Source organism: Ruditapes philippinarum, unplaced genomic scaffold, assembly GCF_026571515.1.
Source record: "Ruditapes philippinarum isolate M1 unplaced genomic scaffold, ASM2657151v2 ctg128_1_1_1_1, whole genome shotgun sequence".
NCBI classification, from domain to species: Eukaryota; Metazoa; Mollusca; class Bivalvia; order Venerida; family Veneridae; genus Ruditapes; species Ruditapes philippinarum.
Window position 1 is genome coordinate 1,045,368 of NW_026861563.1, and position 24,024 is coordinate 1,069,391.

General features: G+C 32.9%; 1 protein-coding gene across 1 annotated transcript; it reads left to right on the forward strand.

Moving 5' to 3' along the window:
• Positions 1–2,142: 2,142 nt before the first annotated feature.
• On the forward strand, positions 2,143–21,608 carry LOC132716172 (adenylosuccinate synthetase isozyme 2-like). The gene is made up of 12 exons (XM_060699380.1): positions 2,143–2,429; positions 9,537–9,639; positions 12,519–12,632; positions 13,085–13,142; positions 14,435–14,480; positions 15,025–15,086; positions 15,383–15,464; positions 17,489–17,612; positions 17,983–18,137; positions 18,454–18,578; positions 18,930–19,030; positions 21,445–21,608. The coding sequence occupies exons 1-12, from the start codon at positions 2,256–2,258 to the stop codon at positions 21,606–21,608; spliced, it is 1,308 nt and encodes a 435-aa protein (XP_060555363.1). The 5' UTR covers positions 2,143–2,255.
• The last annotated feature ends 2,416 nt before the right edge of the window (positions 21,609–24,024 follow it).

Here is a 24,024-nt window from a genome sequence, read left to right on the forward strand (position 1 = left end):
TATCGTTAATAGTGATAGAATTTCAAGTTCCTGTGCATATACTGTATGATGGTATTTAACCAATGAAAATATAACTTGAATGTTTATTTTGATTATTTTCACTTCCTAGTTTATTTCCCGAATACCCGAACATTTTAATTTTTAAATTGTTGCAAACAACGGTAACCAATGAAAATATTAAGTGTTCATTTTTTTTATTATTTTCACTTCCTAGTTTAATTTTAGGGTTTTTAATTACCAATACCCGAACTTTTTTTAATTGTTGCAATCAACGATACTAGCATACTACGTCATCGCGCACGTGCAAAATATGCTCCCAATCGCACTTTTTTGTTGTTGTTGTTGTTGTTGTCCTTCTTCTCCTTTGTCTACTCGAAAATTAAATATTTTTATCATTCTAAGAATTTCAGGACTGAATATATATGAAAGAAAGAAAGTCATCAGCGGGAAATTAAACATAAAAAAATCGCACGAAAATCGGCACCCCGCAGCCGGGACTCGAACCACTGGTCTCTGGATTGCCGCTGTGGTGTTGTGGTTAGCATACTGGACGGCAATCCAGAGACCCGTGGTTCGAGTATATATACTATTTCCAGATTTGCAAGCATGAATGTCTCTGAAATTGGTAATCATGTTCAGTTCTATAACTGGCGCTAGGAACATATTTAATATAAACAATATTTATCATCCTTTTATAATACCTAAGACCTAATTGAGACATACGGTATTCATAAAGTGTTCCAATTAAGATTCGTGCATGAACAGGGCCCAGCAATTTTTTTAATATACAATTTACCTGTCCATATTCCCAGAGACTTTTATTACAGAGATATTAAGCTCCATGATATCCAAAAGTCCATTCAGGCAAAAGGGCCTTTACTGCCAGTAACCAAGCATCGATCAGCATTACATGAATATTAAGAATTTATCGAAAATTGTTAAAATCTTAGCTGTAAGTGAGTTTAAAACCAAATGGACAGATTGATTAGATTAATTGAGAACTTGCTAAAATAAAAAAGTTTCATGTACTGCATTATGAACTTTATTTGGGCGTCATTAAAGATCATGTTGTTGGATCTCTCTTACTCAATTTCGAATTGGGGCTCATAGACTAGAAATAAAACGGGGATATATCGAAACATACTTGTCAATGATAGGATTTGCAAATGTTGTCTTTTACAAGACATTAAAACAGAAAAACACTTTATGCTGACATGTAATCTTTATGATTTTGAAAGAACTTTGTTAATTTCTCATATATCTGAAAAGGTACCAAACTTTAAAAAATGTCAGAACAGTTTGTACATATGATGTGTAGTGAGAATAATGATACTATTATTGCTGTAGCAAATTTGCCCTTAATGTTTTTCATCTAGACTAGAATTTCTAAAAAAATGCAACATCTGGTTGAACTTATATACAGTAGATCATTTGACACTTTCTTTTTTATTCACTTTATTGTCATTTGATATGCCTTAGTTACGTATCGTTACAAGTCTTTTATAATTGTGTTTGCTAATCATAATTAAGCTTTAGTTATGTTATGTTTTTAGTTCTGTACATCTTGCACAATATCATTATTATGTGATTATATATGCATGTAAATGCCCATGATTGGAAATAAAATTAATTATATTCTATTAATTCGTATTCTCTCAAAAATATTAATTGTTTAGTCAAATCAATCTATTTGGATGGATTACCAATTTTTCTTTTGGAAAATGGATGTTTGTTAAATTATAGTGAGTTGATCTATCTCCCTTGGACTTTTTCTTCTTAAAAGCTGGAATTCATCTACAGGTACGAAATGAAAATAAGGTGGGGGCGGGAAAATCCCGCGATCACCTTTAGAAAACTTAAGCCTGGATCTGTGAGTGTATTAGATATATGGTAATCCCGGGAATGGAACATCTGTCATAGGTATCATTGACAAATTACCGATCAGATCTAACTTTGAACTGCATTTTTATTTATAATAACGTACAAGCCAGGTATAACCTATGTACACTACTTAAAATATTTGTACAAAATTCTAATTAAGCGTGTCTGAAATCGTTACAGAAATTTAGTCAATAATCATTTCAACATTTTATCATTTTAAAATTAACATTTATTTCCTTCAACGTAGGTGACTCAGCTTCAACAAATCAATCATGCTAAGATATCTGGGAAGCTCGTGACGGCATTTATTCAATCCTAGTGTAATCATACTTCCCGCCAAATGACAGTTGATTGCCTCTCAAGGCTGAAGAAATATGGCGAATATTGCCCATAACGGGATATCCCAGAACGGTTCCTCCCAGGCCAAACGACCAAAAATGGGCGATAATTTTGTGACAGTGGTGTTAGGGACACAATGGGGTGATGAAGGTAAAGGGAAAGTGGTTGACATGTTAGCAGTTGACGCCGATGTTGTGTGTAGATGTCAGGTAAGGAAGAACATGCGGATTTATTTTGTTTACATTTACGATTGCATCATACCGTTGTTTACTAATAGCTGGTTACGAGGGAGGGGAAATGTTATTTTCTTTTTGTGTTTATGTCTTTGTCCGCCAGTTAATGTACACTTTCTTCATATGGCCTAAATTTTAATTGTTTCAAATGCGACAGGGGAAATAACCCATTTAGCTGTTTAGAGGTCGTTGGGACAGAACCATTTCCAATGTATATAAGCTGTCAATTAACATAAATTATTGATAAGAGAAACTGTCTTAGTGATATAGCGATTGGAGATATTACATAGAGATTTATTTGTCAGTACTGCCAAACCCTTGAAGTATAGACAATCCATCAAGGAAGCAAGATAGGGATTTTTAAGAATCAGCTTACTAATAACTTTATAAAATGAGCCTTTTTGTAGGGCAAAAACAACAATATATATCCATTGTCTTTGGTCAATTGCATGATAAAATAATAATAAAATTTGTTAAAACAATAAACAATACTCAATCACTGTTGAATACATGTATTTAACCTTTTCAACATAAATTATTGTTTAACACAAAATAAAAAAGATGGGGGGGATTTCGAGACATTTCGGCCCCAAGACATATCAGCCCCAAATTACCCAAGACGTTTTGGCCCCGGACATTTCAGCCCTTTGCCAAATCGGCCCCATATTTAGTACACGAACACTGAAACAGAATTTTGCCTGTTTATCATCAACAGGTATTATTTTTTTATTTGAACGATTGAAAAACAAGACACAGAACAATATATGAAACAAGCATTTATTAAATTAATAGTAAGTGACGAGTTTCAGCAATACAACACATAACAGTTGAAAAATTATACTTGTACTATCATGAATAAAACAGACTTTTTTTTATAAATATCATTTTTATACATTTAAAGTGACTGATTTTCAATCAGAACATTTCAATAATAACTCTAAATATTTTCAAGAATTTATAACATATCATAATTTAAAAAAAATTCTTTGATATTACTGATAGCTTATTAGCAATCAGCTATAAATGATTAATTTGTTGCACCTTGAAAAAAACAACATAAATCTAAATAGTTTAATAGCTGTTATGCCTTGTTCTCATATTTTCGGGGGTTCTCATATTTTCGTGGCGTCATGTCCAGTTGTGAATGACAGCTCGTGTGATTGATTGGACTCTCCAAAAAAGCATCAAGTTTTCGCCGACACTTATTTCTATAAATTACTACCATAAGAATTCGTACTAAACATATTAAACACATAAATATAAATCTGTCAATGTCATTACAATTATAATTTTATCTTTTCTCATTTCTATACGTTATTTTCAACTACACAGCAACAAAAAAGAACAAAAAACGTATCTTCGCCTAAAATTCATCACCGGAACTTATACCTAACTTAAACCAATGTCCGGAAGTAATTGAGTGCAGTATGGAAATTGAGCGCGTGCAACGTAACTACTGAAACAAGGCCATCCAATCAAAATCCCCAAAAATATGAGACAGCTTCCGAGTGACACAGACTACCAATAGTGAAAGTAAAAGATTAGGATTTCTTAATTGAAATAGTTTATTTTCATATTTTAAGGGGTTTCTTTTTTGTTTGTCATAGTTTTTACTCACTGTTGGATGTTTTTTGTCTTCCATTTACTTTTAATTTAAAAACGGTGGCTTTAATTTAAAACATTAAACCCCCGAAAATACGGGTCAACGGCATAAATGATAAATAGAGATCAAAAGATAACGATTTTTGAGGTATAATTGTAATTAACTTTGTTAATCAAAACGTCTTATAAATTAAGGATTCAGTGTCTTTTATTGTTACACATTGAAAAAAAAATAGCATTTATCTCAATAGTTAAATTAAGGGATTGATAAATCTTTAAAGTTACATTAAATAAATTTCATAAAAAAAGAAATAGCGACATTTCATTAATAAATTGCTTTTTATTGGGTTTCAAATCGACTCATGATCTTATTTTGATGTCCAGGCAACCAAAATGAGTTTAATGAGCATACAAATGTGCAACCTCTTTGTGGCGAATTCGGAAGTACAAATTCTGTTTGCATGAGAAACTCCGCCTTCAGATCATCCGTACATCAATATTAAATCAACAAACATGACTATAAGTAGCAGTCCTAATTTAACAGTATATTTCCACATTGTAACGGATATTTTCATTCAAATTTAATCTTTTTTATGAGATGATTATTTTTTCTGAACCACAGGCCTAGTGCTGTTAAAAAGGTTAATGAAACTTTAGAATGCTTGGTATTTAGGCCGACCGCAAAAATATTTTAACATATTTATTTAATGTAACTTTAAAGGATTATTAATTGAGGATTTTAGTGTCTTAATTAATTGTTTGTGTGCCATCAATCAATCAATATACTACATTTTTTAACGATTTTAAGTATCAAAATTCCTTTTATACTTAAATAAAACTGTAATAAAAAAGGGCCGAAACGTCTACGGGCCGATTTTTGAAAAGAGGCCGTTTTGGTTTGGGGCCGAAACGTCCTGTTTGCAGGGGGGTGAAGTGTCTCAATCAAATTTCTTAAAATGAGGGGTGAAGTGTCTTCAAAAAAGAACCTTGGGTGAAGTGTCTGGGGGGTGAAGTGTCTGTAAACCCTACATTGTACTAGAGTTCTCATAAACAAACGCATAGGCATAAATGAAGCTGATGACAAATCATCTTTTATTTTTATTATCCTTCAGAGCCTATAATAAGAAGCATGTAATTACATCATGCTGCTTTGTTAGAGATTGAATGACATTACCTATGAATGAATTGTGTGAAATGTGCACTGAAAACTCCTAAACAATAAAGAACCAGAGATCGAAAATTCCACTTGTCTGCTCATATTTACAAGTAGAATTTAAGGGAACTTGGTGCAGTACTAGTAGTCTCAAAATGTTGCTTGCACATTCATTGGATTTAGAAGTTACTCGTCGTGCAGGATGAGTGACTTTGAAAATATTTTTCGATGCCTGAAGAACCCTTGGTCGCTCACTTATTCTTTCTAAGTTAATTGTCAAAACACTTACACAGTATGTTGTTTGCTTTGACTTTTAAATAGCTAAAACTGACAGGACATTTTGACATTTGATTGTAATAGACCATATGATGCTTTAATAATGCAATAAACCATATTGACTTGTCAGGTTGTTAAGGCAAGCATTATGTATTTACCAAAAATAAAGTAATTAGAATGACATTTGTATGAGTTTCAATAAATGATTTATAAGGAATAACATTTGCCATTTTGGTACAAAACATTGCTGCATTTGTTAAGTGATCACAAGTGTACTATTTCCTGTCTGCCATGAGTAAGTTGTTTTGTTTACTCGTAAGTTTAACTTACAAATATTAACATGGTGCAGCCCATTCATTCTGAATGCTTTGGACTTCTAGGTGAAGTTTGATATTGTCTAACACATCTTTCAATAATATCAAACTCTATGAGGTTATTGTCCAAACATGTTTGCCTATCAAAATTGACAAGTTAAAGACTTGTTTGAAGGAGGATGGGGGCTGGAAAAGTAGGATGAGACATCTTCAAGGTTTTTATTTCAGCTTGCATTCTTTAAAAATGTGAGTGAATTTTTAGCTCACCTGTCACAAAGTGACAGGGTGAGCTTTTGTGATCGCTTTTCGTCAGGCGTCCGTCCGGCGTCCGTCCGTAAACTTTTGCTTTAAATGACATCTCCTCATAAACCATTGAGCCAATTTCATCCAAACTTCACAGGAATGTTCCTTTGGTGGTCACCTTTAAAAATTGTTCAAAGAATAATTTCATGCAGAACTCTGGTTGCCATGGCAACCGAAAGAAAAATCTTTAAATATCTTCTTTTAAACAACCCTAAAAGGTAGAGCTTAGATATTTGGCATGGAACATCTTCTAGTGAATGTCTACCAAGTTTGTTCAAATAAAAGCCCTTGGGTCAAAATTGGCCCCGCCCCAGGGGGTCATTGATTTTCCCTATATGCATATAGTAAAACCTTAAAAAATCTTCTTTTAAAGAACCCAAAGAGCTAAAGCTAAGATATTTAGCATGAAACATTTTCTAGTGAGTGTCTACCAAGTTTGTTCAAATAAAAGCCCTGGGGTCAAAATTGGCCCCGCCCCAGGGGGTCATTGATTTTCCCTATATGCATATAGTAAAAACTTAAAAAAATTTCTTTTAAAGAACCGTAAGAGCTAGAGCTTAGATATTTGGCATGAAACATCTAGTGAATGTCTACCTAGTTTGTTCAAATAAAAGCCCTGGGGTCAAAATTGGCCCGCCCCAGGGGGTCATTGATTTTTCCCTATGTGCATATAGTAAAAACTTAAAAAATATTCTTTTAAAGAACCCAAAGAGCTAGAGCTAAGATATTAAGCATGAAACATCTTCTAGTGAGTGTCTACCAAGTTTGTTCAAATTAAAGCCCTGGGGTCAAAATTGGCCCGGCCCCGGGAGGTCATTGATTTTCCCTTGATGCATATAGTAAAAACTTAAAAAATCTTCTTTTAAAGAACCATGAGAGCTAGAGCTTAGATATGTGGCATGAAACATCTTCTAGTGAATGTCTACCAAGTTTGTTCAAATAAAAGCCCTGGGGTCAAAATTGACCCCGCCCCAGGGGGTCATAGATTTTCCCTATATGCATATAGTAAAAACTTAAAAAATCTTCTTTTAAAGAACCTAAAAAGCTTGAGCTAAGATATTTAGCATGAAATATCTTCTCATGAGTGTCTACCTAGTTTGTTCAAATAAAAGCCCTGGGGTCAAAATTGGCCCCGCCCAAGGGGGTCATTGATTTTCCCTATATGCATATAGTAAAAACTTAAAAAATCTTCTTTTAAAGAACTCAAAGAGCTAGAGCTAAGATATTAAGCATGAAACATGTTCTAATGGGTGTCTACCAAGTATGTTCAAATAAAAGCCTTGGGGTCAAAACTGGCCCCGGCCGGGGGGTGGGGGGGTCATTGATTTTCCTTTTATGTGTATAGCAAAAACTTAAAAATCTTCTTTGAAAAAACCAAAATAGCTAGAGTTTAGATATTAAGCATGAAACATCTTTAAGTAAATATCTACAAAGTTTGTTCAAATAAAAGCCCGGGGGTCAAAACTGGCCCTGCCCCTGGGGTGTCATTGTTTTTAACTGTATGTGTATAGCAAAAACTTTTAAAATCTTCTTTTAAAAAACCCAATGAGCTAGAACTTAGATGTTTAGCATGAAACATCTTCATATGGGTGTCTACCAAGTCTGTTCAAATAAACAAATAAAAGCCCTTGGGTAAAAATTGGCCCGGGGATGGGGGGCGGGGCTATATACAGGTGAGCGACCTCAGGGCCATCATGGCCCTCTTGTTAAAAATAGTTATTTATGTTACCTTTGCAAATCTTTGCAAGCTATTTTCGAAAACCCAAAATAGAGAGCAACTTTAATTAGCATCTGCCTCCTTAAAAGGTGAAGTCTTATTATTCTTACTGCTAGATAATGTTTGGTATAAATAAATAAACAAATAAATTTCACCCCTCTTAGGGTAATGGTACAATGTACATAATGAAACTTTCAAAACTTAACATAGGTACTATACGGATTTGATACTTATATATTAATACATAGTGTATAAGTGATACATGTATCTGCATGGCTCCAGATAAGATGCGTATACGCGTAAATTACGCATGGAAATAACACGTTTACGCATTCAAAACAAAATTTAAGCGTATGAAAACGCACACAAAATTCAGGTTACGCATTGAGCAACATTTCTTTCGCGTAAACGTAACCGAAAGTAAACTCGTGATTATCTTATTTTTAATTTCGTCTGAACGCTTTGCAAGCGTCTACCGGTAACTTCCTGTAGTTCCGACCATCATCGGTTGTTATCGTATGTATAGTATGGTGGTGGAATTAACTACGTATGAATGCTTTGCAAGGTCTAACGGAAACTTCCTGTAGTTCCGACTATCATCGGATGGTATCGTATGTATAGTAAGGTGGTGGAATTAACACAATTTCATAAACACCAGGTACAATGTCGCTGTCAAAAGTTAAAACGATTGACTCGTATTTTATGCCGAAAAAAATCGGTTAAGGTTATAATTAATGAAATAATTAGCGCTGCCACGTATGAGCAACAGTAACATGCCTCTAGTTCAGATAAAACGTATGCCGTTTGGAAATGCAAGATTGTAAACCAAGGAAGTCAAAAAAGCAAAAGAAATGACTTTGACATATCTTGTATTACAAGTATGATAATGCAATAAACATGGAAGCATAATAAATGTTTTACTCTTTTACATACATTTTAAGGAGTAAAAATACTCCTGCCAAATTTCAGATTTCTAGTTTTACTCATTCACAACAAAATCAATGAGTAAATACTCATTGCCCTAAAAAATTATCTGGAGCCCTGATCTGTTGAAACATGGTGCCCCTTCCACTCTTTTTGTGAGATTTACAGGCCCAATATAGGACTACATATGAGCTGCCCCATGACATTACTAGCATAATGGGTTTGCGACCAGCATGGACTCAGACCAGCCTGCGCATCCAAGCAGTCTGATCAGGGCTATCAGTTTCTATACCTGTTATAGGGTTTGTAAGTGAACAGCATGGATCCTGACCAGATTGCTTGGATGGGCAGGCTGGTCTGGATCCATGCTGGTTGCAAACGCATTATGTTGGTTTTGTCATGGCGTGGCTCATAAAAATATTTGGTACATAATTATATTTCAGATTTGTAGAATCTGTTTGTTATTCAATTGATATTGTTAATAGTTAACATTCTGTTTTAACTGTCCCCATTTACTTCAGTTTATTCTCTTTGAGCCCTGTTCTTCATTTATATTATCATCAACTTAACCTGCTGAACTTGTGTGATAAAATTACCTGGCTTTTAATTTTAACCACTTTTTAAAGGTAAAGAGATTTTTTAATACCAAAATACAAAACTGAGCTAGCCTACCAGCAGTAGCTGTATATAGCTTGGTCACACGGCATGTCTTAGCTCAGTACTTTTGATATAGGCTAATTACTTCTGGTTAAGGGTTACAACAAAGTTTAACTGGCAGTTTTGTTGTATTTTAGGGAGGAAACAATGCTGGACACACTGTTGTTGTTGGAGATAAGAGATATGCATTCCACATGTTACCTAGTGGTATAGTACACACAAAATGTGTTGCCGTTATTGGTAAGCCTATATTTGCATGTTCAATTTTCAGTGGTATATTGATTGTTGTACAATTTTGTTTAATTTAATGTTCGGTATGTATAGAATCATGCAATAATGAATATAAATGTAGATGAATAAAAGTAGATAGTTAGAAACATATACATGTATAACTTACATTGTTGAAATAACCTATAATGGCTATCATAGCATGTATATGTCACTGTTATAAAGAAAGGTAAATGTAAAACAAGCCCATGATAGCAATGCTGTCTGACCAGATTCAAGTACTTGTATTGTAATATGAAATCCTTGCATACAATGAATTGCATAAAGTAATGCTATAAGTAATGCTATTGTATATATTTCATTGCAATTTGTATATTAAAAGCAAATGCCTCATAAATTGCCCTCCCCCCCCCTCCAAAAAAAAAAAAACAACAACAAAAAGCAGTATTTCAAACTTCTATAAAAGCTACATGTGTGATGCATGTTACAGTGTAAATATGTTATTATTATTAATACTAGTTATTAACAAAAATTCTCATTCCTATTCTAATGTTTATGTTTGTTATTTTATTGGGAAAATGTGCCTCATAAAAAGGTAAGGAAGATTCTTCGTAGTAAGATGGAAAGCAAACTTTTGAATATTTCACTGGAAAAACAACAGCCATGTTGTCCTATTATAGAAATAGTAAAAGATATCAAATTATTAGCTCACCTGTCACAAAGTGACAGGGTGAGCTTTTGTGATCGCTTTTTTTCTGGCGTCCGTCCGTAAACTTTTACTTTAAGTGACATCTCCTCATAAACCACTAAGCCAATTTCATCCAAACTTCACAGGAATGTTCTTTTGGTGGTCACCTTTAAAAATTGTTCAAAGAATTTAATTCCATCTAGAACTCTGGTTTTCATGGCAACCGAAAGAAAAAACTTTAAATATTGTCTTTTAAAAAACCCTAAGAGCTAAGGCTTAGATATTTGGCTTGAAACATCTTCTAGTGCATATAGTAAAAACTTAAAAAAATCTTCTTTTAAAGAACCCAAAGAGCTAGAGCTAAGCTATTCAGCATGAAACATCTTCTAATGAGTGTCTATCAAGTTTGTTTAAATAAAAGGCCTGGGGTCAAAATTGGCCCCGCCTTAGGGGTGTCATTGTTTTTATGTGTGTAGTAAAAACTTAAAATCTTCTTTTAAAAAACCCAATGAGCTAGAGCTTAGATGTTTAGCATGAAATATCTTCTAATGGATGTCTGCCAAGTTTGTTCAAATAAAAGTCCTTGGATGAAAATTGGCCCTGCCAGGCCGAGGGGGGGGGGAAGATCATTGTTTTTCATTACATGTGTGTAGTAAAAACTTAACATTGTGAAACATCTTCTAATGAGTATCTTCAAAGTTTGTTCAAATAAAAGCCCTGGGGTTTAAACTGGCCCCGCTCCGGGGACCTATATACAGGTGAGCGAACTCAGGGCCATCATGGCCCTCTTGTTTTTTTTTTTAATGGTGGCCAACTGGTTTTGATATTAATTTGCAGTGTATGGTGGAGTATAACATATACAGTAATTGCCAAAGCTGATTTAATAAGTAAATTTATGTAAAAGTTTTCATTGTCTACGCTACTTGCTCAACTAACTGATTCTTCAATCTTGTATTTATGTCTGTATACCTAAAACTTTGATAAGTATTTAAATGCAGACATTACTTTGTGAACTAAAATAGTATATAATATAGTTATATTTTGAATGACCTTGTAAAATCTGATAGGATTCACAAGATCTGATCATGCATTCAATAAGTTCATAGCTTGCCCTGATTAAATTGAATTTAACCTAGTTAAACTTGATCCAGTCAAGATCTATTTCTATTATATCAGCTATTTGTTATCTTTTAGTTGGCGTAAACTAGTAAAGTGTCAACTTAAAAAATAGGTTATCCTTGTTTCATCAGAAATGTTTTTCTATTGTTTTAATTCTAATATTTCAGTACTTAAAATGATATATTGTTGTTTTACATCAATGTACAACAAAACTTAATGAAAAGAAGGAAATGGAGAGAAAAAATATCAAATTAATGACTCTCATTAAAATAAGTTGAATCTTGTAAGTACCAGTCAGACAGAAGGTTAAAGTCTGTTTGTGACAACAAACTCCTTTACAAATGACTCATGAGATTTTTATAACTATCTCTCCATAAGGCACTTGTAAACACTTCTTCTCTGCCTTCAAAGCTACTGATGGCTTGAATTATTCATGAACAACAGACATTGATATTTAATGCACTTTCTTTGAGTAAATCCAATGAATAAATATAACATTAATTATTTAAGATTCCTACACTAAAGAATATCTATTATTTTCTCTTGACAACTTTGTAAAATGAATGATTTTACAGTTTATATTTTGGTTTATAAGTATGAAAAAAAATTATAATATGGTTATCTTTCCAACCATTATTAAAGAATTAAAGTCACACAGTGTGTCGCTATGTATTGTTTTAAGCATATATGAATAGGCACCAGGCAGGCACTTCTATTTTTCATAGATCGAAAAGATTTCTGAATCATAAACAAAGGAAAATTCAATACTCATGAAGAAAAATTGCAATATTGATGCTATTGATATTACTGTGTACCAGAAACAATCGAATAATTTACAAACAGAAAATCAAAACATCTTGACACATTTTATTCATGAACTTTTTTGAACTCAAAACACTAAATGCTAGGGAATGGACTCGTGCAGCTTTTAAATTTGGAACAGGCAATTTCAGATTTTGAGGTGGCATTATAAATGCATGCTTGTTAACTTATTGTTCTGTCAGTCATAATTTTGAAGAGCTAGGACACACCCAACACCAGTTAGTATGACAATATTAATTTGATTATTTTACATTTTTTGTAGGAAATGGATGTGTTGTACATATAGAGCAGTTGTTAGAGGAACTGAAGAATGCTGAGGAAGTTGGTTTAGAAAGATGGCAGGAAAGACTGTTGATATCTAACAGGGCACATATAGGTACAATACTGTTTCTCAAAACTCCCATCATACAGTAGTGTTCATATGGCAACATGTTTTATATATGAAATTACTCTTGTTTCATTCAGAATGCTAACTAATAAAATGAAGACAATATGCAGGTAAATAAACATTATATTTTATGTATCGTTGAAGAGAAACTTATTTTGTCTTGGCCTTATGTTTTCTTTTACGATGTTACTGTTATCTTGAAACACTTTTGGACAAAAGCCAAATCATATATGCATGCATTAATGAGGTTTTTCCTAGATAGAAGCAAAGTAACAAATGATTTATAATAATAGTTTCTTTACAAGTAGTTTAATATAATGTTTTCCCTTACTTATTGCCTTCATTCTATTAGTAATGCATGTCAGTATGTTAGACAAAACATCATTACACGTGTAAGTGATAATATGCAGCAAAAATGTGTAAAATGCTTGTCATTACAGTTTTTGACCTTCATCAGCATGTTGATGGTATGCAAGAAACGGGCCGCGGCAAAGACCTGTAAGTCATTCTATAATGCTATACATGTGAACATAATTTGTTTCGACATATAGTCTGATTATGCTAATTGAATGACATGTAAACATGCTAAACTTGCTAATGAATGTTTAAAGATTTTGTATTATGTTGTAAATATTTTTATCAGCTTTAACATGTATAAAAATTATAAACAAGTGCGAAAAACCATTTGCATTTAGACCATGATGTTATAATGCTTCCCTACCAAGCTAAAATCATTTGTCTATAAAAGTTTTAATGTTGATAATTTTAATGCCAGAGACACAGCAAAATTTACACTTAGACATACATGTACATGTAATAATAATTCAGGCCTTTGTCCTTAAGACTACTGATAATAATGTTCTGTATTCTAAAAACTTGCAATGATTTTGTAAAGATAATGGGTAATGTCTTATCTGCCATTTATATTCCATTGTTATTTGTGCCTATTTTAGTGGTAATTAAGTAAAAAACTCCTGACTTTTCAGATATTTTATTAACAGTAATGCATATAATATTACCTTGAAATTATATGAAGTTATATTTGGAGTGAATAAGTTACCAAAAAAATTACATGCGCATTAAAATGTTTTCTAAAGAGAAAAATGTGTCTATTATGTGAAGTTAAGATTAATAATTTAGGAATGAAAGCTCAGTTCAGACACTAATATTCCAGTTAGAAGTAAAAATTATTTTTTTCTAATCTGTATGTACCCGGTCAACTGTGTAGTTTTGAAAAGTTTATAAACTTGTGATAATGAATGATAAAAGTGTTTTCCTAAACATCTTTATGTAACACCTTTACTTTTACTTGTTATATGTCTTACTTTAAAGGCTTTAAAACTTTTTGAAAAAAGAAAATAAATGAAAATCAACATTTAATGGTGAATAGCTTTAGTGTAATATATTTATATTTATTGTATATATGAAATGAATGTAACATGTTATCAGGACAAGTTTAAATAAAGGATTCAATACTGTATGACAAATTAGATGTATTGACATGCATTACACATACTCTCTTTCATGTGATACTGATTTTTCTCTATTGGATTAGAGTTTTGTATTTGTAAAATGATCAGTTTTGTTCACTTAAACTATGGGTTACAAGAACACTTCCAGACTTTTTTTATCATATAATGAATATATATATATTGATTTCATTGGTACCTGTCTTCATTTGTTATATTTTACTTGTGTCTGTTATATACTGCATAAAGTAACAATCTGTACATCAATATTTTATATTTACAGTCCTGTATTTCACCTAAGTGATTTATTTATTATTTCAGTATTGGTACAACTAAAAAGGGCATTGGACCAGCTTATTCTTCAAAGGTTTGTTAGAAAGCAATAAGAACCGTGTGGGTTTGGGACCAGCATGGATCCAGACCAGCCTGCGCATCCGTGCTATCTGATCAGGATCCATGCTGTTTTCTATCAGTTTCTCTACTTGTTATAGGGTTTGTAAGTGAACAGCATAGATCCTGATCAGACTGCGCGGCTGCGCAGGCTGGTCTGGATCCATGCTGGTCCCAAACCCACTATATTGGTTTTGTTGTTACGTGGCTCATATATTTGGTAATTTGTTCCATTTAATTACTGACCATTGTTCTTTTTATAAGTCCTGTTAAGTTTTTTTTTTTTTGTAACAAAACTAAAATATGCTTATGGGAGATGGATAGATGTGGTAAGTACAGAGAGGCATCTAGAGTATTTCTTCATTTTAGTTGCAAATTCTATTATGTTTTCATTGTGATGTAAGACACAAACTAGGAACCATAAAAAAAACAGAAGTGTACTTTTATCTGTAAATGAAATAAATCTTCATGTGGACTATTTAAATGATTGAAATTTGAATTATCTTGTTTTCATTTTATAGGCTACAAGAAGTGGGTTAAGGATGGGTGACTTGATTGGTGATTTCGATGTATTTTCAGAAAGGTAAACTATTTTCTACTGTAAGAACTGAAATTTTGTAATTTACGAAAGAAGTGCCTGAAATTTAAGATTTCTAGTTAGGGCTTTTTTTCCTTCTATAGCAGGGGCCAGTTTAGGGCTGCTTCCTCAAAGAAAAATTCTTTAAAATCATGCAATTTTCCCCAAAAATTGAATTGACAAAAAGTTTTTTCTTCCCCTTTTGCAGATAAGCTGTGTAATTTCCCCCCAAAATTAAGGGATGGGCTGCTTCAGCCCTGCTAGTTCATAGTATGGTAAAACTATTGGATGTTCTTTTTCAGGTTCCAGAAACTTGTTGATTATTACAAGAAACATTATGAGGGGTTAGAAGTTGATGTTAATAAAGAATTGAATATATACAAGGTGAATGATTACTTATATATTTTGGTGAAGTTGTAAAATAAAGCCAGAACTTGTTGTGCTTATACTAAGCCCAGAAGGGAGAGCATAGGATTTGTAATCGAGAAGTAGCTGGCAAGGCAAAATGAGCCGCGTCAGGACAAAACCAACATAATGGGTTTGCGACCAGCATGGATCCAGGCCAGCCTGCACATTCTTGCAGTGATCAGGATCCATGCTGTTTGCTTACCAACTCTATTACAAGTAGAGAAACTGATAGTGAACAGCATGGATTCTGATCAGACTGCGTGGATGCGCAGGCTGGTCTGGATCCATGCTGGTCGCAAACCCATTATGTTGGTTTTGTCATGACTTGGCTCAAATTTCTGCATTACAATTGATCTCTGAGTCTACTCACTGCTGATTCTGAAATCAAATGTGATTAGTATTACTGAGTACTGGTTATTTATCCAGGAAAGCTGGTGAGATTGATTGACCACTGAGATTCAACCAAAATAGGTATTAAAATCAGCATAATAAACAACAACAAAAAAAAAAAAACTTACATCCCCAATATAAGTAAGATCCTTCCTGAAATCAATTAGATTGTTTTTTGCTCTGCTGAAATGTTCATTTTGAAATTGATACACTATCCAGTTTTAAGATGCATTGATTTAAAGGGGCAACATTCGCTGCCGCGGCAGCGAGTATTTGTGGGTGTGACTAATCAGTGATGTAAAACTGTCTGTTATAAACCCTGAACTATAAATAGCATGCAGTGTTAACCTGCAGAGAGAATGTAAACAAAAAAAGCTGATTTTACACGGGAGAGGTTTAATGAATGTTTTATATAACTCAAAGATTAAAAAAAGCCATTATCAAGTCATCTTGTCCAGATATTATTTTTGAAGTCAGTTGTTTTCTTTTTTTTCACTGGAATGCTGTATGTGTCCTTCATCAAGTAAGACAATTATATCAAAATCCAAAAGATGTGCCTAATACATGGGGCATTTCTTTTAGGAACAACCTGCTAAAAATGTTCTAGACAGGAATTTAAAATATTTTTTAACTGTTAATATATTAAATTTTTATGCATATGCAACATTTAGTTTGAATAACATTTGTGAAATGTAATTTTTGACTACAAGATATTTACAAAAAAATATAGTGTAAATGAAATATACCTGGAAGTTACTTTTACTGTTTTCATGAAGTTTAAACTATTCAAATACAAGTTATATCAGTACTTTGAAAATTAAAAAAAATCATAGATTAATGGATTATTGTAAATTTGTTGGATTTGATAAAGCAAGTCAGTAAAAGTTATTGTTTTATTCAGCATTCCAATGTGTCGTCTGCTGAAAATCTCCCTCCCTGAAATATACATCGTCTGCTCCCTGAAATAAACACTGCCACGTGCTTTTGTTTACTACTGAAGGTTCATGACCTGTAATGATCACATGGCTCCTCCCAGGGAAATTCAAATTTCAAATTTGACAGCCAGTATTTTTCTCCAGAAATACACTTAACAAAGTTATATTTTGAATAATTTTGGTCAATCTTTATCAAAAATATCTATGCCTACAAACATGCCAAATGTTGTTTTAATGCATTTGGTAATTAATCTTAAATCTTTGAAAAAGGGTCCCAGAAGTGAAGCATGCATAAAATTAATAAGAAACCTGCCCTAGCGCCATCTGCTGGCTTTTATAGTCCAGTTGGGCCTTTAACTTAAAGGACACAGTTTAAAATCAGAGGTTGTGGCTAGCCTTTTTTTGTCAACAATGTATGATATAAACAGCAAGATGAATGTTCATGATATTTGGTTCAAAAATTATGTCAATGTAGTGAATACTGAAATTTCACAATTTTGGATAACACATTTATATTTATATTACCTATATGCTATGCCATTGTTCTTGTAATAGAATATGTAAGTCATTTAGAATAACTTTTAAAGAAATTATGTCTAGTCAAACTGTCTGTTAAAAGAAAGAAAAGTTTTGTATAAAAATTAGAAAGTAAAAAATATTTTTGTGTTTTTACAGAATCTTGCAGAAAAGATACGTCCCCTAATATGTGACACAATACCATATCTGAATAAAGCAATACAGTCTGGTAAAACTGTAATGGTAGAAGGAGCACAGTCTAATGTCCTAGATATTGACTTTGGTAAGTTATCTGGTTCAATCTGGTCAGCAGCAATAATCTTAAACTCAGATTTTATTACCGAATATTCAAATTCTTTAATTAATAATTCTTGTTCTCTTCTGTTTACTATGACTTGTGAAAGATTGGTTTTATAAGTAAACTTTTAGAATTAAAAAAAAATAAAAGATCTTTGTCTTACTATGTTACAAAAATCTGTTATAAGGGAGGGCTGATTGCTTGTAAGAACTTGGGTCCAACTCTTTTGCTATTTGTTATTTCGAAATCAACTTGTTTCTCTGTATATTTACAAGTCTATATAAGCATTAAATATAATTAAATACAAAAATCTGTAATGAATGTGTCTTTATTTTAATTTCATTTATGTTTTTAGGTTTGTACCCATATGTAACATCATCAAATTGCAGTGTGGGAGGTGTATGTACAGGTCTAGGTATACCACCACATGTTATAGGTAATATATATGGAGTTGTGAAGGCTTACTTAACTAGAGTAGGATCAGGTGGATTCCCAACAGAACTGAACTGTGTAAGATATTTACTCAATTTCTAATTTACTCAATTTCTAATAAAATTATTATACAGTGGATTTTGTTTTTATTTGAATTAGGAATAGCTCATTTTATATACAAGATATATCTTTAACAAACCAAAAATGATATTAGCATCAGTGTAGTAAGGTGTTAATCTGACAATATGGAAAGTGCTGACTCGACTTGCTGTAGACTATGTTTTATATAAATAGCAGTTTTATCTTTTATCTTGTTTTCAAAATTGACTGTGATTATTTTGTCCAAGTCCTTTGTGTTATTTGAAATTAACTTGTTGGCAAATGTTTATTATAGGAAAAAGGGGAGAAATTGGTGAACCGAGGTCATGAGTATGGTGTAACAACAGGAAGAAAAAGGCGTGTAGGCTGGCTAGACATGGTCATGTTACGCTATTCACATATGATCAATGGCTTCACAGCGTATGTATATTATCGAATATATACTCTTGTATGATATGAAGTTAAAAAGTAATTACCTTATGGAAGCACTCAGTGTCAAACAAAACACTGACTTGAGAAATCTTGTCTTTTTGTTTATCTGGTATGGTATCTTTTATGCTTGGAAGAATTTTAATAGTGAAATAAAACTTTTTTATTTCAATATGTAGAAAAGACATCATACAGAAGTCTTAAAATCTATCAGTTTACTTGTAATGTTGTAATGTGACCTTGATAATTGGAATTGTGATGGAAAAAAGTTGTAAAATTATTAAATTTCTGCATGTTATATTTCATACACATCATATATTAGGTAACTTTTGTTTCTAACAGGTTGGCAATCACTAAACTTGACATTCTGGACACATTTGAGGAGATAAAGATTGGTGTTGCCTATCAGCTAGATGGACAAAAAGTTGTAGACAGCTTCCCAGGTAAATTACTTTACAATGCTTAGAAAATTTATGCTGTGAGGCCATCCTTAAAAAAATGTTTGTTTGCAGTAACCCGACCCAGAATTTTCAAGGTGGGTAGGTAGGTCGATTTTTTTGTACTCTCAAATAAACATGGAATTTCAAAATGCCGGACAATATATGCCTTAATAATCTGGTAACAATTAATAAATTGATAACTGAATTCTAATTTAATAAGACCTACCTTTTATTTCTTCCATTAACCTTTAAAAGAACGAAAACAAAGCACAAGGCATAATTTTCTGATTCAGAATAAAAATTTTTTATCCAGACCATGAAAAAAATTTTTCAGTAGGGGCAAATTTTGTGAGTCGGTGGCATTACTGCAAACGAACATTTTTTTAAGGATGGCCTAATTTAACTGTATTTGATGGTTCCTTTAAGGACAATATGGTATTGTCAAATGAATAATCACAGTGGGTTATATATTTCTGTTAGGAAGTTTTTGTTTATAGTTAAGGTGATATTCAGATGTGTAAGTTTACATTGTAAACTGTATTTACATGACAATGATAGTTGTTTTATTATTGTACCCCTACAAAAGTTTAGGGGGGCATATAGGAGTCTGCTTGTCGGTTGGTTTGTCCGTCCACATCATGGTTTCAGGACAATAACTTAAGTTTGGAGTGAAGTATTGTAATCAAATTGGTATATAGCAATCTTTATGTGGAAACCCTGGTGGGTATTGCATTTGGACCCCCTGTGGTCAAGGTCACCAAAAATAGAAAAAATGGTTTGTGGTCAATAACTAGAGTTAAGAATGAGATATTGTAATCAAACTTGATGTAAAGCAAGCCTCTAAGGTGACCCAGTTGATATTGCAATTTATTTGAATAATTCTTTGTACACAGTTGATACTTCATCTACTATAGGTTGAGTTCAAATCTTTCTTTAGACAACTTTTTTTTAGCTCACCTGAGCATATGCTCAGGGTGAGCTATTAGGATCACTCTTCGTCCGTCGTCTGTCGTCCGTCGTACCTTGTCCGTTCACACTTTTAAACGACATCTCCTCTGAAACCATAAGGCAGATCATAATGAAACTTCACAGGGATGTTCCTTGTGTGAAGCCTTAACAAAGTTGTTCAAAGAATTCCATTCCATGCAGAACTCTGGTTGCCATGGCAACCAAAAGAAAAAACTTTAAAAATCTTCTTCTAGAAAACCCAAAGAGCTAGAGCTTAGATATTTGGTATGAAACATCTTCTAGTAAGTGTCTACCAAGATTGTTCAAATAAAAACCCTGGGTCAAAATTGCCCCGCCCCAGGGGGGTCATTGATTTTCCCTATATGCATATAGTAAAAACTTAAAAAAATCTTCTTTTAAAAACCAAAGAGCTAGACTTAAGATATTAAACATGAAACATCTTCTAATGAGTGTCTACCAAGTTTGTTCAAATAAAAAGCCCTGGGTCAAAATTGGCCCCGCCCCAGGGGGTCATTGATTTTCCTTATATGCATATAAATAAAAACTTAAAAAAAAATCTTCTTCTAAAAAAACCCAAAGAGCTAGAGCTTAGATATTTGGCATTAACATGTTCTAATGGGATGTCTACCAAGTTTGTTCAAATAAAAGCCCTGGGTCAAAATTGGGCCCGCCCCAGGGGGTCATTGATTTTTCCTATATGCATTTGGTAAAAACTTTAAAAAATCTTCTTTAAAGAACCAAAAGAGCTAGACCTAAAAAGATTTAAGCATGAACATCTTCTAATAAGTGTCTACAAGATTGTTCAATAAAAGCCATGGGTCAAAATTGCCCCGTCCCAGGGGGTTCATTGATTTTTCCTATATGCATATAGTAAAAAATTAAAAAAAAAATCTTTAAAGAACCAAAAGAGCTAGAGCTAAATATTTTAGCATGAAACATGTCTAATGGATGTCTTTCAAAATTTGTTCAAATAGAAGCCCTGGGGTCAAAATTGGCCCTGTCCCAGGGGGTCATTGATTTTCCCTATATACATAGAGTAAAAAGTTAAAAATCTTCTATTAAAGAACCCAAAGAGCTAGAGCTAAGATATTTAGCATGAAACATGTTCTAATGGATGTTTACCAAGTTTGTTCAAATAAAAGCCCTTGGGTCAAAATTGGCCCTGCCAGGGAGAGGGGGGGGGGGGCAAAAGTCATTGTTATTTATTATTTGTTTATAGTAAAAACTTAACATCATGAAATATCTTCTAATAGGTGTCTTCCCAGTTTCAAGTTTGTTCAAATAAAAGCCCTTTGGTTAAAACTGGCCCGGCCCTGGGGGCCTATGTTCAGGTGAGCGACCCCAGGGCCATCATGGCCCTTTTGTTTTAAAAAAGTCAAAATTGTTGGTTGGGTATTAATCACTTTCAGTGTTACTCTAGATATTCGTTGTTTTTTTTGTAATTACAGCCACAGATGAGAAGCTGCAGAAAGTTGAGGTAGAATATCTGACATTACCTGGCTGGAACACAAACACTGAAGATGTCAGAAGTTTTGATGATCTCCCAGAAAAAGCCCAAGAGTATGTGCTCAAAATTCAGGAATTAGCTGGGGTGCCTGGTAAGATATTTTAATGGTTTGTTAACAACAACAATTATGTTAAGACTGATGTTCACTTTTTGTGCCCCCAACGTTAGTGGCGGGCATTTAATTTACCCTTGTCTGTCCGTTCGCTGTCGTCCGTCCTTCGTCCGTCGTTCACTTTTGTGTCGCATGTAACTCGAAAAGTATTTGACCTAGAGTCATGAAACTTACAGGAATGTTGATCAGCATGTGAAGTTGTGCACCTGGGTATTTTCGTCAGGATATTTTTAGTATTTTCAGAGTTATTTTGCCCTTGACTTAGTAAAATTTTGCAATTTTCAACTTGTGTCGCATGTAAAACTCAAAAAGTATTTGACCTAGAGTCATGAAAACTTTAACAGGAATGTTGATCAGCATCTGTAGTTGTGCACCTGGGTATTAGTATTTTCAGAGTTATTGCCCTTGACTTAGTAAAATTTTGCAATTTTCAACTGTGTCGCATTTTAACTCAAAAAAGTAATTGACCTAGAGTCTGTAACTTTACAGGAATATTGATCAGCATGTGTAGTTGTGCACCAGGTATTTTCGTCTGGATTTATCAAGTATTTTTAGAGTTATTGCCCTTCACTTAGAAAATTTTTGCAATTTTCAATTTGTGTCGCAAGTTACTCAAAAAGGATTTGACATAGTCATTAAACTTATGGGCTAGTTGCTCAGCATATTTAGATTTGCACTTGGGGTTTAGCTTGTGGATTTATCCAGTATTTGTAGAGTTATTTCCCTTGACTTAGTAAAAAGATTGACAGAACAGTGGCGCGGTGGGGGCACCTGTGTCCTATGGACACATTTCTAGTTTTAAACAGTGAAATTACCAGTTTTATATCACTGATATATTTCTATAAACCACCGAAAAGCATGTAATAAAAAACTTTGAATACTTGCTTATCATGACGAGGTGTAGTTGTAAAACAAAGGGCATTTTTTTGAGAGCTATGTTTTTCAAGTAATGCAACTTTTTAACTTGGATTATTTGTTTGGTCAAAATTGGTAATTCATAATCATTGCCTTGAACAGACAAGCATTTACACATGCAGTTCTGTTTTATAAAATGTTAAGGTAACATTGACTTAAAGCTATTATGGCAGTTATGCATTCAGTTTATATCAAATGAATATGCTGTCAGTTTGAATTTGTACATGCTCTTAAAAAAGTCATTATTGACAGTGTGGATAAATAGAGGATGTTTGTTTAGTTCAGTGTAAGATCAGAATATATTTCACCGAGTGAGCACCAAAAGGTATATTTCACGAGTGGCACAGTCACAAGTGAAATATGAACTTTTGGTGTTCACAAGGTGAAATATATTTCAATCTTACACTAAACTAAACAAATTTTCTTTTTATTACATGCAAAGAAACGTTTTAAAAAGACATTAAACCTAATACTGAATGAAAAGTGCTCCAAATAATAATGCAACATGACATCATTTATGAGGTCCATCAATTAAGATTGGTACCCAGTACTGTGCACGCTAAGTATTTTCACTGAAACATACGTAAGGGGCTTAAATTCAAAAACAGTGAAATTATCAAGTGGTAATTTCACTGTTTTCAAACAGTGAAAAATTACCAGTTTTAATATCACTGATTATTTCTTCTAATAAACCACACAAAACATGTAATAAATGATCATGCTTTTTGTAGTAGTACTTCTGTTGTGTAAACACTTGAATAATCCTAAGAATGCACTGGTTTCTTATATAATGTTTGTTTAATTTCTGTTTTACTGGAAGTGTCAAACTTCTATTAATGCTGGTCAACATAACAAACATATGAAAGGCACATCATGCTAAAGTGACTCTTTATTATTGACGTATTTATATTATGGTACATGTATATTTAACAATTTCGAATACGCCTGTTATATACTTTTTTATGGTGTTCACTCATCAAGCAGCAAATTATTTTTATTTCAGTGAATGGGTCGGTTGTTGGCTAGGCTACCGAGCAATACTATCAATTGAAACACTGTTTTGATAATGAGGGGAAATCTAGATAAAGTATAAGAAAAGAATTCCAGTATCTTGTAAGAAAAGGAAGATATGGTCACTTATTTTGGTAAATAATTGTACAATTAGTGAAAAAATCATTATTGAGGTGTGCATATCAAAGATTATTTTTCAAGGGTTTTATATATTATAAAAATAAAGATATTTTAAGAATCTGGCTAATTGTGTGATTTGTTACATAATGAGTTTTGTCCCTTACATGTGTAGACTATGTATATTTTGCCTGTGAAGTGATATTGGCTCCAATTTTAGTAATATTTAATTTTTAATCTCACATAGATGAATTTCGAGATGTTTTTTTTTTTCATTGATTTTAATATGTTGATATATTGTGTTTATATTTACTGTAAACATATGGGGGAAATGTTAAAGTATGGTAATGAAATTATATGCTACTA

Coding starts and splice junctions, on each gene's coding strand:
- LOC132716172 (XM_060699380.1), top strand. CDS start 2,256: ATGGCGAATATTGCCCATAACGGGATATCCCAGAACGGTTCCTCCCAG. Junction 17,613..17,982: donor TGTCCTAGATATTGACTTTG/GTAAGTTATCTG, acceptor TTATGTTTTTAG/GTTTGTACCCATATGTAACA. Junction 18,579..18,929: donor ATGATCAATGGCTTCACAGC/GTATGTATATTA, acceptor TGTTTCTAACAG/GTTGGCAATCACTAAACTTG.